Source organism: Palaemon carinicauda, chromosome 2 (assembly GCF_036898095.1).
Source record: "Palaemon carinicauda isolate YSFRI2023 chromosome 2, ASM3689809v2, whole genome shotgun sequence".
Taxonomy (NCBI): domain Eukaryota; kingdom Metazoa; phylum Arthropoda; class Malacostraca; order Decapoda; family Palaemonidae; genus Palaemon; species Palaemon carinicauda.
Window position 1 is genome coordinate 63,095,837 of NC_090726.1, and position 16,241 is coordinate 63,112,077.

General features: G+C 44.8%; 1 protein-coding gene across 5 annotated transcripts in view; it reads right to left on the reverse strand.

Moving 5' to 3' along the window:
* LOC137625581 (lanC-like protein 2) overlaps window positions 1–16,241 on the reverse strand; it is a 190,649-nt gene that overhangs the window by 159,511 nt on the left and 14,897 nt on the right. For all 5 annotated transcript variants that reach the window (XM_068356511.1, XM_068356506.1, XM_068356495.1 and 2 more), the window contains exon 3: window positions 2,497–2,676. In XM_068356511.1, coding sequence (XP_068212612.1) covers window positions 2,497–2,676 — 180 coding nt within the window. The remainder of the gene's footprint in view (window positions 1–2,496; window positions 2,677–16,241) is intronic.

A 16,241-nucleotide genomic window follows, 5' to 3' on the forward strand; every position in this document is an offset into this window, starting at 1 on the left:
GTGCATGAATAGTAACAAGGTCCGAATCGGAAGGAATCATATCCACACGAACACGGTGATCTGAACGTTTGGCCGGGGTGCAAGCGCTGGGAGAACGGAAACGTTCCGGTGAACCCCACGAACTACATCCTGGACGCACAGGCGATTCCCGACGCTGTGAATCAACATGGGTTCGTTTAAGCGGTCTCGACGCTCGCCGCCAGATCTCACTCCCCGACCCTTCATCGGAAGACGGGGATAACGCATGAACCTCACCTTTCCTACGATGAGGGTGAACGACCTGAGCTACGGCAACAGGAACGTTCGAGGGGACGTCTGCACGATTGATGATGCTTCTTGTTCCCTTAAGCCGTTCGACATTACTTCTCCCATGGGTTCGAGAGCTCGAAAGAGGTCTTAGGCTAGGTGAACGACAAGATCGTGCCGACGCACCCTCCGCAACACTAAACACATTATCAACACTTGTCACAACACCGAGAGAGTCACGATTCTTCGGTACCACATCAGACACTCGTGCCGACGCACCCTCCGCAACACTAAACACATTATCAACACTTGTCACAACACCGAGAGAGTCACGATTCTTCGGTACCACATCAGACACTGAAACACTTTCCACAGTTCCGATAGGCTCACGGTTTTTCAATACCTTTAACTCGGAAAAGATAGTATTTCTATCGGCTGCTAAGGACTCAACTTTCTCACCAAGAGACAAAATAGCAGTAAACATGTCCTTCATAGTAGGTTCCTGATCTACCACCACAGGGGAAGGAACAGGATTAGGAACAGGTAAATTAGGTAAGGTTCTATCCACAGATCGGGAAGAACTACGCCTAACTCTATCTCTCTCTAATCTCCTAACATAACGATCGAAAGTAACAAAATCATCATTAGTTAAGGAAAGACACTCATTACACCTATCATCTAATGAACAAAATTTACCCCTACATTTTACACAAATAGAATGAGGATCAATAGATCCTTTAGGAAGTCGTGTACGACAACCCTCACTAACACACCTACGCTGAGCAGGGGAGGAGTCGGCCATTTTTAAAGCTAACGTGAGAGACCGACAAGCAAAAAGTAAGGGAAAAAGCAATAAAGAAAATCTCAAACAAAAAGATTTCAAGATAAGAAGCAAGGAAAATTAATCAACGATAGCTTAAACTCAAAAAAGAACGTTGTACATCACCAAACAACTTCCCAAGAGAGTAAAAACACGAGAGCGAACTTCTATATGTCAGTCAGCTATGACGGCAGAGAGAAGAACTGGAGTTGGTGTGTAGTTCCACCTGTTCTACCGCAAGGGTGCGGTTGGTACACCTGGCGTATCTTCGATAGCGCGAGATTTGAATTTCTGCCCTGGCGTCAGGGACTTCAGCTCTTTTATATAACCAGCGGGTAAGTTTTATATTTAAAACAGATATGTCATATATAAACTATAAAAAGACTCATGTCAGCCTGATCAACACAAAAACATTTGCTGCAACTTTGAACTTTTGAAGTTCTACTGATTCAATTACCCGATTAGAAAGATCATTCCCCAACTTGGTCACAGCTGGAATAAAACTTCTAGAATACTGTTTAGTATTGAACCTTATGAAGGAGAAGGCCTGGCTATTAGAACTGACTGCCTGCCTAGTATTACAAACGGGATGGAATTGTCCGGGAAGACCGGAAAGATCTGAATGTAAAGGATTGTCAGAATTATGAAAACTCTTATGCAACATGCATGATGAACTAATTGAACGAGTGTCAAAGATTAATATCTAGATCAGGAATAAGAAATTTAATAGACCATAGCTAAAGAAGGGTCTGAGAGGACTGTAATCTATCTGGGCTTGTTCTCTCATGACACCTTGACTTTCAATGTAACAACCACTTTTTCTTTTTGCATAGCAATTCATAAAAGGGGGGAGGGGTGCTCTACCACTCAGCTTATGGTGTGGCAGAAAGGATCTGAGGTTTATCAACTGGTCCCCGAACTACAATTCAACATATAAATTCTAGATCAAGCCCACACTTTGTCTTAGAACCACTGAGATATGAAGCCTGTAGGTGAAGCTTAGCTACTTGGCTTTCTTACTGGATATGATGAATCCTGTCATACTGAACTGGACTGATATTGCAAAAGTATGAACAACAACAGTAGGGTAAAGCTAAAGAGAGGTCAAAGAGTCTTGTGGTATTGGTGAAGAAAAATGAAGTGGTGAAGTAATAAGTGTACCATATAACTGTCTTCCCATCATAAAAACAAATTATTAACAGAGTTAAAGTAGTACTGGTATATATTCAAAAAATATCTATTTAAAGTAAATTATTGCAAATCTTGCACTAATTCTTACAGCTTTTTAATAAAAATAAATAATACACTACTGTGTTGTATAGCATGAAACATCATACTTATTACAGACCTATTTATATTGCATCCTAAATATAACTTAGCCAACTTAAGCACATTAACATATAAAACTAACAAATACAAACCATTCATACCTTCAGAAATTTATCTTGTTCAAGGACATCAGCTAAGTGCAAAAAGAGAAGAGTATAACCAGAACATCCAGTGTACACTGACACATCATTCCAGTCAATTGTTGAAGGAATATCACTTTCCAATACCTTCAGGAAATCCTTGACGGATTCTTTCAAGTTTTCAGTAAAGTCTTCAGAGAGCTGAAAAAAATATATTGTACAAATATTTATTAACCTTAACCTAATACCAATATTGTTTACTTTCCTTATCCTGCAATGCTCCAAGATAAAGTTATATTAGTTGAAAATAGTGACATCAATAAACAGAAAGTCTTACATCCTTAATAGGATTTTGTCAATAAAGCAACCCCACTAATCACATCATACAATCTTGCTGCTTCAGAAAAAGGATGATAATACAAGAAAAACCAAGGGGCTTGATGAGGATGAACAAAAGCAGCCTCAATATGCCCTATTATTGGATACATGTGTATAAATCTATGACATGTATATAGAATAGTGTAAGTAATAATGTACGGTATATATTAGAAGTCAACCTTCAACTAATGCAAAAATTCATATTCTTATCTGAAATGTATCTGGAAAGAAAGTGAATAAAACAAAAATGACAAATTCGGAGATAATTTGTATTTTTCCTATCGATACAAACCTTTACCAATTTATTAGGGGTATTACTTTTGGGGAAGCTAATTTTAGCAAGGGTTAACAACCCTCCAACTAGTCAGTAAGGGGTAGGGGGAGTAGCTAGCTATGCCCTTCACTCACACACTTGTGACTGTGCTTTATTTTGCTTGGAGGTAGGACTTCAAGGAGGACAGGGTCGGCGGGTAAGTTTGTATAAATCGCTAAAGGTTCTGTATCGTTAAGAAAAATACATATTTCCAAATTTGTCATTTGTTCAGTAACTAGAATACAAACCTATGCTATTTATTAGGGGTGGATCACCCATTAAGAGGGTGGATGTCCCTTCCAATATGACAAATTGTATTTTTCCTAATGATACACACCTTTAGCTATCTATTAGGGGTATTACTTTCGGCAAAGTTGAAAGGACAAGCAATTAAAACTTACCGAGGGTTAACTACCCATCCCGCTAGTTAGTGGGGGGTAGGGGGGAGTAGCTAGCTACCCCCTTCACTCACACTTTTGACTGCATTTCACTTTGCTTGGAGGTAGACTTCAAGGGGGACAGGGTCTGCGGGTAAGTTTGTACAAATAGCTAAAGGTTTGTATCGTTAGGAAAAATACAAATTATCTCCAAATTTGTCATTTGTTCCGTAACTGGAATAAAAACCTACGCTATTTATTACGGGTGACTCACCCATTAGGAGGGTGGACGTCCCTGCCAATCTGGCTTTTTGGCTTCACCCGGGGACTCCTTATTTTGAGTAGGTCAGTACCAAAAATAAGGAGACCCTAACACCGCGCTAAACCTTGCTAAGCAAGGTCTGCAGCCTATGCAAACTGTGTGTTGAGAAAAGCAGTGTGACTGTCGAGGTAAAAATTATTCCAAGTCTTTGTTGGAAATAATTATAGTAACCTAGACTTTCCCAATACACCTTGCCAGGGTATGGGGATGCAACAGTATTGACACAATACTAGGTACACAAGGGAGCATGGTTTACCAGCAGTGGTTGGGGTCAGCTTGTGCAGAGAACCCAGGCTACAGCTTTCCCCATGACAGGGGAGGATGAAGAAAAGAAAAAGAGCCAGTCATTCCTTTTCATACACGCAGACTAAAACCGGGTAACATTGCCCTTAACCTTCTGCTACTTGTCCAATAAGGAGCTTGAGGTATTCAACTAGCATATGTGCAGCCACCAAAGGACCGATAAAGATCGTATCGAGCTCCTGTAGGTCACGTCTTGCAGGTAATGGGCTGTAGAACCTGCGTCAGAGTAATCTCTTTTGAAGGCCAGGGACGTAGCTGTTCCGGACATCGTGAGCTCTGGGTCGACGTGTTGGTGGAGGATCTGGATTGAGAGTGTCATTGATGACTGTGAATCCATGCAGAGATGGTGTTTTTGGTGATCCTCCTCTTGTCTCTCCCAGTGCTGATGACAAGCGAAGGCACCCGGGGGTGGGCTGTTGCTGTTTTCTTGAGGTAGAGCCTCAAACTCCTCACTGGGCACAGTAACAAATGATCTGGATCGTCAGTTACAGAGTGGCGACTCGTTATCCAGAAGGGGTCGAATCTAGGATCCGTCACCCCTGGATACTGAGTCTTGGCAACAAACTCAGGGAGGAAGCTGAACATTACCTCTCCCCCTCCCCTTCAATGGACGATGTCATATGAGAGACCATGAAGTTCAGATACCCATTTGGCTGAGGTCAAAGCGAATAAGAACACTGTCTTCCAAGCCAGATGGCGATCTGTTGCCTGGTGTAGTGGTTTGTAGGAAAGCCTCTTTAGAGACATGAGAACTCAAATCATGTTCCGAGGGGGAGGTCTCACTTTCGACTGAGGACATGTAAGTTCGTAAGTCTGTATGAGCAAGGAAAGATCTAGCGATGAGATGTTCATTCCTTTCAGTTTGAAGGGAAGGCTCAAGGCTGAGTGGTAGCATTTCACTGCCAAAACTGAAAGGCATCTTTCCTCCCGCAAATACCCGAGGAATTCCACTATTGCTAGAATAGTGGCATTGAGTGGAGAGATACCCTTTCCATGACACCAACCACCGAAAACGTTCTACTTTGCATGGTAGGCTGCTGCTAAAGATTTCTGCAGATATCCAGACATCCTCTTCGCAACTTGTTACAAAAATCCTCTCTTGAGTGAGGAGGTGCCGGGTAGTCTCCAGGCGTGCAGCCGTTGCGAAGCTACAGCTTTGTGGTATATGTCAATGTGGGGTTGTCTGAGTAGATCGTGTCGTGGAGGGAGTTCTCTTGGAGGCTTCGTCAGGAGCTGCAGAAGGTCCGGAAACCTTTCTGTATGATGCCATAACGGAGCTACATATAAGTCATTGAGAGGTTGACCGATGTTCTGGCCTTGTTGAGTACTCTTCTCATCAGACAGAACGGGGGAAAGGCGTAAACGTCGTTTTTGTACCCACCTTTGTTGGAATGCATCTTGCCAGAGAGCCTTGGGGTCTGGGAGTGGGGAGCAGTGGGAGCCGGAAGTTCAGGATCGTTGCGAACAGATCCACTGTTGGAGAATCCCACAAAGTCGGGATTTTGTAGGCTACTTAGTGATCCAAAGACCATTCGTTACCCATTATATGAGATGCTATGCTCATATTGTCAGCGAGCACATTCCTCTAGCCTGGAATGAAGCGGGTTGATAGCGGTACCGAGCAGACTTAGACCCATCTCAGTATTTGTACTGCTAGATAAGATAGGGGCTGCAAACAAGTACTTCCTTGTTTGTTGATATGAGCCACTACTGTGGTGTTGTTGCTCATCACCACCAATGAGTGGCCTGCCAGGAACTGATGGCCTTCATCTCTAGGAGATTTATGTGAAGGCACTTTTCCCTTTTCGGACTCTGGCCAGAGGCCTGAAATTGTTTGGTGCAGTGCGTTGGTTGCTACACTTCCTTTGATGTGTCTAAAAACAGCATCAAGTCCGGGGGCAGGGCAAGAAGATATATAGCCCTCCACAGATTCTTGTCTGCCACCCATCACTTGAGGTCCGTCTGTTCCTCTGGTCCCATGGGGATCAGAATGTCTAGGGAATCAAAGGCCTGATTTAAATCGGATTCCAGCCTTCACTGGAGAGATCGAATCCTGAGGTGGCTATTGGAAACTAAAAGGGCCAGGGATGATAAGTGTTCTAGGAGACATAAACACTTCTGGGCTGGGAGTTCTTTTCATCTTGAGAAAAGGTCATGCAACCTATCTCGGCCTCGTTATCCTGTCTTTGATGGGAAGGTCTTGTGGAGACTGATGTCTAAAATCATTCCCAGTATACCAGTCTTCTGAGTGGGAAGCAGGGAAGGCTTTCCGAGGTTTACAATGATCACCAGATCGTGGCAAAACCTCAGAAGTTTGTTTCGGTGCCGCAGAAGGGTTGCCACAGAGTCTGCTAGGATCAGCCAGTCGTCCAGATAATGGAGGAGAAGGATGCCAATCCTGTGAGACCAGGATGATACTAGGGCTAACACTCTCGTGAAGACTTGGGGTGCTGCGGAAAGACTGAAGCACAATACACTGAACTGGTATTTCCTATTGTCTAAACTGAATCTCCGATACTTCCTTGAAGATGGATGGTTTGGGATTGCAAAGTATGCGTCCTTTAGGTCCAGCGTGCACATGAAGACCTCTGGTCTTACAGCTTGTCGAACCTTCACCAACATAGTGTGGACATCGGCCGAAAGGGCCAGCTCCTCTGTGGATTTCTTCGTATAGGAGCTCACTGATGCTGGGGTCTTGACCCTTAGGAGGGTGGAAGTCCACACCAACCTGGCTTATCAGCATTTGACCTGGGGTTTTCTCCTTATGTGCTTTGCACGTAACTGGTATGAACCCTTACACCTCACTAAATACCATACTATGCACGGTCAGTGGCCTACGCAAGCTGTGTGCTTGTGATAGTAGCACTGTGACTGGTCCACGTAAAAGTTCTCCAAATCATCAGACTCTTCTGAGGGTACCATGGACATTACCCAATATCACCTCACCAGGGGGTATGGGGATGTAATAATTATATCTAACTATACTATGTTGAGAGAAATGGTTCCACCTACAGACAGCAGAGGTCAGCTTTGTAGAGTATCATAAGTGCTGTTACCCCACAGGGTGGAAGATGAAAGAAAGAAAAAGCCAGTCATTCTTTGTCATTCATCCCAGACTTAACCATGGTTAAACTCTGCCTTCTCTCATCTGCTACTTGTCCATCAAGGAGCTTAAGGTTTTTAAACCATTTATTGTGTAACCACCAAGAATCCATGGAGAACATCTTCATGTTCCTGTTGGTCATGTTTTGCAGGAAATGGGCGGTGGAAGTCATTTGACGTTTCTACACAGCTACTGACAATGCCAGCATCACAAAGTAGTCTTATATAACGCTAGGGCGTACTTCTGCCCCTAACGTCATGAGCTCTTGTGTACCTTCTATGAGGAGAAGGATAAGGATTCGATGATTGGTCCATGACGGGGATTGGGCGAATCCAATTCCTGTCAGATTGATTTTAAGTTTTCTGGCATCCTGACATCTAAGGTCATTGATGCCGATATCATTTATCATAAATAAAGAAAAAAAGAATATTAAATAAAACCATTAAAGCAAAGTTGTCACTATAAAAGTTAAATAGGTATCAGATGACCTGCTTCTGAAATAAATCTAAAAATGCCACTACCATAGGACAACACATCATGTCCAAGAATCTTGGCAAGGATGAATCTCTCATCCTCACCTCGAGCCTCAAACAGATATCTATTTCTTAAGGTACTATAATTATGGCATTCGGTCAACAAATACCTCACTGTTAAGGATAACAAACAGTAAACGCAATATTGATGCCAATATCATTTATTATAAATAAAGAAAAAAAAAGAATATTAAAATAAAACCATAAAAGCAAAGTTGTCATTATAAAAGTTAAATAGGTATCAGAGGACCTGCTTCTGAAATAAATCTAAAAATGCCATTATCATAGGACAACACACCATGTCCAAGAATCTTAGCAAGGATGAATCTCTCATCCTCACCTCGAGCCTCAAACAGATATCTATTTCTTAAGGTACTATAATTATGGCATTCGGTCAACAAATACCTCACTGTTAAGGATAACAAACAGTCAAACGCAATATTGATGCCAATATCATTTATTATAAATAAAGAAAAAAAAAGAATATTAAAATAAAACCATAAAAGCAAAGTTGTCATTATAAAAGTTAAATAGGTATCAGAGGACCTGCTTCTGAAATAAATCTAAAAATGCCATTATCATAGGACAACACACCATGTCCAAGAATCTTAGCAAGGATGAATCTCTCATCCTCACCTCGAGCCTCAAACAGATATCTATTTCTTAAGGTACTATAATTAGGGCATTCGGTCAACAAATACCTCACTGTTAAGGATAACAAACAGTCGTCGCAATATGGTTGGCATTGGCCATTTAGCAGAAACTCATGTGTCACCCGAGTGTGACCAATGCAGACGGCAAAGAGTAGTCTCCTAATTTCAGGGCACCATGTTATATCTCCAAGGGGATATAGCATTTGTTACTTATCTCATCTCATTTTCAACTAAATTATTCCAATGATGTTGCCAATTATCATAAATCAAATTCTTAAAGCTAGGTAAAAAATAATTTCACGAGAATTGGATACCTTCTTGGTAGGAACTCAGCTGCAGCATTCTTTGCTAGTAAATCTGCCTTTTCATTTCCCGACACACCTACGTGTATCAGAACCCAAAAAATCAAACTGTTATACCCCTCAGTCCAATAATAAAAATCCAATCTAAAATCAAAACTATAGGGTTATTGAAATTAAAAACTACTAAAGCTTGTACGACACTTCTTGCATCACTAAAAATGGTAAAATTGCCTTCGTCTTTTAACGCTATTTTCTTGATAGTGGTTAGTATGCCATAAAGTTCGATAATAAACACAGAGGATACTAGAGGATGTGCACCTCTACAATTGAAATGACAAGTTTGTTGAATAATTTGTTTTTTTCCTACTATACAAACCTGCAGCTATTTATAGGGGTATTACTTTTGGGGTATGACTTTTGGTGAAATTGAAAGACAAGCAGTGATAATTTTAGTGACGGATAACTATCCCAACTGCTAGTTAATGGGTGGGAGTGGGCGTAGCACAGCTAGCCCGCTCACTTACAGACCTGGGCTGAGCAACCACTTTTGCTTTCTGGCAGGACTTCTTGGGGGACAGGGTGGCGGGCCAATTTGTATAAAGAGCTCCAGGTTTGTATGCTAGGAAAAATACAAATTATTTAACAAATTTGTCATTTGTTTCTGCACAAATACAAACCCTTCGGTATTTACAGGAGTGACTCACTCTTAGGAGGGAGAAAGTGCTCACCAACTGGCCTTGGTTTGACCTGGGTTCTCTCTTCCTTGATGTATGGTCGAGTGTAGAGGAACCCTACTCTCACTAAAATGAAGTGCTGCAATTAGTGTATGCACTATTAGCGGCCTGCAGAAACTGTGTTGGTGCGACTAGCAATGCAGCTTGTCTTTAACATACAAACTTAATATAACCTAAAGAGTTCTTTCTAGATTAACCCAACACCCTCCTTCAGAGAGGTATTGGGAATGCAACAAAGTACTATATCTATACTCAGGATGCACAAGGGAAATGAATCTTACCAGCAGAGAGGTGAGGTCACCTGTGCTGAGGACCGTGGTGCTGTTTTCCCCAGCGAGGGAGGTGAAAGGAAGAAAGTCGCCAGTCATTCTACTCATTCACCCCAGACTAACCTGGGTAACCTCAGCCCTCAACCTTTTACTACTTGTCCAGCAAGGAGTGTGAGGTGTTTCAAACTATTTGTTGTGCAGCCACCACAAGACCAACGGAGAATGTATCCATGTTCCTGTGGGTTACGTCTTGTAGGTAGTGGGCAGTGAAGGTCGTAAGATGGTTGCACATGCCCGCTTGCAGTACCTGCATCACAGAGTAGTTCTTTTTGAACGCCCGAGATCTTGCAATACCTCTGACATCATGAGCTCTGGGTCGTTTGGAAAGAAGAGGATCTGGATGGAGGACAAAGTCAATTGCTTTCTAAATCCCGGAGCAAATGATATTCCTGGTGACCCTCCTCTTAACCTTCGCCATGCTAACAAACAGAACTGATACACATGGGTTGAACTGCTGCCACTCTATTCAGGTAGCACCTCAGACTCCTGACTGGGTAAAGTACCAGTTGGTCTGGATCTTCGGTTACAGAACGAAGACTCTATCTGGAATGGGCCAAACCTAGAGTCCAGTACACCTGGATTTTGAGTCTAGCAATGAACTCTAACTCTCTAGGCCGAGGCCAGAGCGAGTAGGAACACCGGCTTCCACTTGAGGTGGCAATCTGTTGCCTTGCGTAATGGTTCGCAGGGAGGACCCTTCAGGAACTGAAGGACCCGAACCATTTTCCAAGGAGGAGGTCTAAATTCCGACTGGGGACAAGTAATTTCATAACTTCGTATGAGTAAAGAAAAGTCCGAGAAGGAAAAATCAACTCCTCTCAGTTTAGAGGCTAGACTCACGGTTGAGCAGAGCGGTAGCCTTTGACTGCTGAAACCGAGAGAAGCATTTCTTCCAGAAGGTATACAAGAACTTTGCTATTGTTAGGACAGTGGCATTGAGGAGAGAGATACCCATTCTGCAACACCAACCAAAGAAAACTGACCACTTTGCCTGGTAAACTGAAGCTGTGGAGCATCTAAGGTGTCCAGCCATCCTCTTTGCAACTTGTTGTGATAAGCTTCTCTGTGTGAGAAGGTGCTGGACAGTCTCCAGGCGTGAAGTCGAAGTGAAACTACGGCTTTGTGGTAGATTTTGGCAGGTCGCTGTTTGAGTATGTTGCGTCATCGAGGGTGTTCTCTTGGAATCTCCGTGATGAGTTGCAGAAGGTCCGGAAACCATTCTGCAAGATGTCATAACAGAGCTATGAGAGTCATTTGTAAGTTCTCGCTTACTAGGCCCTGGTTGAGGACCTTTTTCATCAGACAAAATGGAGGAAACGCGTACACGTCCAGATTCACCTACTGATTTTGGAATGCATCTTGCCACAGAGCTTGAGGATCCGGAACTGGAGAGCAGTACAACGGAAGCCTGAAGTTCAGGCTTGTTGTGAATAGATCCACAGTCGGGGAACCCCACAAAGTCAGGACTTTGTTGGATAGTAGATGTTTCAAAGATCACTTGGAGCACACTATTTGAATTGCTCTGCTCAGACTGCCCACTAGCACATTCAGGTTGCCCGGAATGAGGCGAGCCCATAGGGCCACCGAGTTGTCTTCTGCCCATCTAGTATCTCTACTGCTAGATGGCACAGAGGCTGCAAAAATGTACCACCTTGTTTATTCAGGTAAGCAACGACCGTGATATTGTCACTCATCAATACCACGGTATGCCACGCCAAGAACTGGTCGAACTGTTGTGGGGCAAGGAAGGCTGCCCTTATCTCTAAGAGATTTATGTGCTGATAACTTTTGGATTAGAACCAATGGCCGGAGATGTGGTGGTGCAGCATGAGGGCCACCCACCCTTCTTTTGACACATCTGAAAAGGGCATCAATTCTGGGTGAAAAACGAGAAGATCAGCCCCTTTGCGAAGGTTTAGGTCTGCTAGGCACCATCTGAGGTCTGTCGATTCCTCTTGTTCTATGTGGACAAGGCAACCCATGGAATCGGCGACTGATTCCATTGGGATTTTAGGCGCCACTAGATGAACCTCATCCTGAGGTGACTGTTGGGAACTAGACGGACTAGAGATGAGAGGTGACCGAGCAGGCGCAGACAGCTCTGTGCTGGGAGCTTTTCTTGCCTGAGGAAGGGCTGTGCTACTTTCCTCAGCCTCTTGAATCCTTTCGTCTGATGGAAATGTTTTGTGCCTTAAGGTGTCTAATTGCATGCCCAGATATACCAGATTCTGAGAGTGAGCTAGATGAGACTTCTTGAGTTTTACCATGATCTACGGATCCTGGCAAAACCTTAGAAGCTTGTCTCGGTGGCAAAGAAGGGTCACCTCCGAGTCTGCTAGAATCAGCCAGTTGTCCAGGTATCTTAGGAGACAGATGCTGATTCTGTGGGCTCAAAAGGACACGAGAGGGAACAACACTTGTGGTGCTAGGAAAGACCGAAACACAGCACCTTGATCTGGTAATGTTTCTGGTCTAGCATGAATCTTAGATACTTCTTGGAAGACAGATGGATTGGGATCTGGAAGTATGCGTCCTTCAAGTCAAGTGTGGGGTTTTATTGCTTGTCTGACAGTGTCGACTGTCTCCATCCTGAATGGGGTTTGTTAGACAAACATTTTCAGGGCAGAGAGGTCGATGATTGGTCTTCAGCCTCCAGACGCCTTTCTCACAAGAAAAGAGTCAATTATTGAAGCTTGGTGACCCGTCAAGGACCTCTTGGAGAATACCCTTCTCCAACATGGTCTGGACTTCTACCCGAAAGGCTAATTCCTATGCGGCTCCCTTCACATCAAAGTGACACTCGAGTCAGTGGAGGGAGAGATAGAATGAACGGGATGCGAGATCCTGAACGAATCCCTTTGACTGTCCAGGGTTTGGCTCCGTGAAGAAGCCACCTCTTCAGACATTCCCCAACAGGTGATCATATGGGAGGATTGCCCCTCCTAGCGGGGTTGGCCATGGCTAGAACCCTTCTTCCCTCTGCCTCCACAGAAGGACTTTTTGCCTTGAAAGGACTGTTTGGACACCTTAGGACCCTGCTATTTTGGGTCTCTAACCTTCTTCGTCGGCGGTTTAGCTGCTGGTCTGTGGCGTGGCTGAGTAGTATAAGGCTTAGAAGTTACGGCTTTCTGAATAAGAGAGTTGTAATTTGACTTTCTCTATTTCTCAGCCACCCGCTCGATGTCCCCAGGGTTGAACAAGGAATTCCACTCAAAAGGAGAGTTATTGAGCCTTGCAACTTCAATCTGAGGGACTTGTCTATGGAATCTTCCTATGAAAGTGTCCCTTCTCTTCACCACATGATGAGATAGGAACTTGATTGCCCGAGTGCCGGACAATACGAAAGTCTCCATAGACTTCCTAGTGGACTCGTTGGACCAGTTCTGAAACCGGACCAGTTGTCCTACAGACCCCAACTAAAAGTCAAGCCACGAAGTAGCCTGCATGGCATACTTGGCGACTTTCTCTTGACTGAGGATCTCGGAGGCCGATAACCAGACTGGCAGTCCTGTCAATTTCTCAAATGTCGTACCTTTTGAGTGTCTCTCTATAGAGTAGTCAAGAGGCAGCGTAGGGAGAGGCTCGTGGAGGATTTGGTAATACTTCACCTGCATCACAAATGGAGGTGGGAGGAGTTTGGAGTTGTTAGAATGTAGAGAAGCAGTGGAAGCTGTATCTGGAAACATTGCCTTTTGTCTGGCACCCTTCAACCCCTTTGACCAGGGCAGAGCAGCACTGGCCCTCAGGGGTTTCTGAGTACCACAGAATTAGTCAAGGACTGTATCTTTACCTTAAAGAGGGGCTGCTGATGGATCTGGTAGTCCATTGATGGTACGGATGCTGGCTAGAACCTGCCAGATGGCATGTTCAGACTCTTTCCGTTCATCCTCTGTCATTTTAGGGCTAGCGGCAGCTGGCAAAACGTCTTCCACAAAGTTTTGCTTATCAACTTCCGAGGTCTCATCCTTAGGAGCCCAGAGTGGGTCGAGGTCGTCATCAGGAAAGACCAAGGACGGGGCGATCCCTGTGGACGTGCTAGGCTGCCTTCGCCTCTCAGGTTGAGGTAAGGGAAGTCTGGCCGAGGATTTGGGAATAGTAAACAAATCCTTTGGCTCTCTGCACTGAGGCAGAAGTTTCTTCCCATCTGCATAGGCCTGCCGGTCTCTGCTGGTCTGTGGGGGAGATGGGACTCCGCAGTAGGAGGAACCACGTTGCATCGTGCTAGAAGGCGTGCCTCCCTTGGCACTACCTCAACAGTAAGGCGGAACGAGTCCGAATAGGGGATTGACCTGTCCTCTTTGGGAGGAGATGGACGTATCCTTTTCCTCCTCTCTTTGGGTCTGGCCTGTGGTAGCTTGAACTGCAGAGGACTACCTTGTGGTTCAGGAGAATGGTTGGCGTGACTGACGGAACGAGAGCCCGAAGGCTCAACGTTACCACCGTTACGAGAGCCCGAAAGCTCAGCGTTACCACCGTTACAAGAGCCCGAGGGTTCAGCAAAACAGAAACTCAAAGGTTTTGAGCCGCGTGAGCCCGAAGGCTCAGCGCGACGGAGTCTCGAAGGACTCCTGCTGTCATGAGAACCTGCAGGATCAACATGACGAGAGCCCGAAGGTTCACGATCACGCCAGCCCAAAGGGTGATCGTCACGAGACCCCGAAGGATCAACGTGAGGAGAACCAACAGGTTCAAAAAGACGTCTCCTCCCATCACGGGGAGGAGAATGTCCAGGGTGGAGAGGAGTTACGAACCCCTCCACTCTACGAACCTCCGGAGAAGAACGTTCAGCAGACTTCGCCCGAAGGGGAGATTGATCAAGGTCTACAGATAAATCCTCCGCAGAGGAGGAGAGTTCCCCCGAAGTAGAACGTCGCTTATGAGAACCATAAGGGTAAGGAGATCGCCAATGTATAGAGGCAATCTTCCCTCGCGAACGAGAGATATGTTCCCCGAAAAGGAAGCTTGCCTTAGAGAGAGCCCCGCGTCGGAACCAGACTCTCGGCCTGACCGACGGGCAACAGCGCCTGCGCCCACAAGAGGAGGATCAACCTCCGCAGAGGAAGGAGATGACCACCTTCTCTCCGCTCCCCTTCGGAGGAGTTTGAGGAGAACTTCCTTCGAAGGGGGCCATCGACGCCCAGCGATGGCCACAAAGACACAAGGTCTGGAAAGGAACAGGTGCTCCCTGGGGGAGGGGAAGGAGCCGACACCTTCGCCTATCCCACAGGGTTGACCTGGAGTCACAAACCCTGTGCTACTGCTCGGCCGTGCCCCGGAAGGGCCTGGTTGAGAAGTAGCTTCGAGCAGAGATTTGGGCGTAGAGAAAGCAGAAGCCCGCGATTTCTTCGATTTCGAGGAAGACCCCGAAAGCGAAGATTTGCGCTTAAGACTTCTTCTTACTCGCAAACTTCTCCCACTGAGAGGCAGGCCACTCCCGACACTCGGAACAGAAGCTGTCCCATGAGCACTGATATCCCCGGCAAGCCGGGCAGACGACATGAAAGTACCGTAGCGGCGGCCCTCACAACATGGACATGTCTGCATAGCGGGACAATAAACATACACACACCGATACACAAAAGAAAAAGGAAAAGTAAATAAATTCAAGGCAGTTTCGTTTTAACGGGAGAGAGAGAGACGGTACGTCTGCACTCTACCGAGCCAAAAGCAAAAGTGGTTACTCAATGGTGTTAGTGAGTGGGGTAGCCAGTGTACCCCACCCCCTACCGCTAACTAGAGGATGGGGGTAGTTATCCCTCACTAAAATTGTCTTGGCTTGCTTTCAGCATTGTCGAAAGTAATACCCTATAAATAGCAGAAGGTTTGTATCTGTGTCGGAACAAACATAAGTTTAAGAAAAAAACAAGTCAAATGGCCAATAAGTTGGTGTGGAGAGAGAGCCAACATCTCTCTCCACGAGCCAAAAGCAAACTGGTTACTCAGCCGAGGTGTGTGAGTGAGCAGGTTATCAAACTACCGCCACCCCCACCCCCCACTAACTAGTGGGTGGATGGTTAACCCTGGCTAAAAGTTTTATGGCTCATCTTTCAGCTTCGCTAAAAGTAATATACCCTATAAATATTGTTGGTTTGTATTAGTGACGGAACAAAATTATTTAAGGATATGGGTATTCTAGGTTACGAGCCCGCTCACAGAACAAACTAAATTAGTAACCCGAAGTACTACTGTACTAGTTTGTCAGTACTCAGCTTATTTTAATGATAATTTGAGCAATCCTCTTTAGTGATCCCTCACTGTATGTTAACAACTCAATCAAGTCTCGGTTCAAATTAGTCACTCTCATAGATACTGCATACTGTATGTGTAATAAATGCTTTCATTTGTAAAGTATGTAATTCTCTGTAATTTTCTTTTTCAATGTCATGTGACATTTCTCTAAAATAAAGGTCTACTACCTA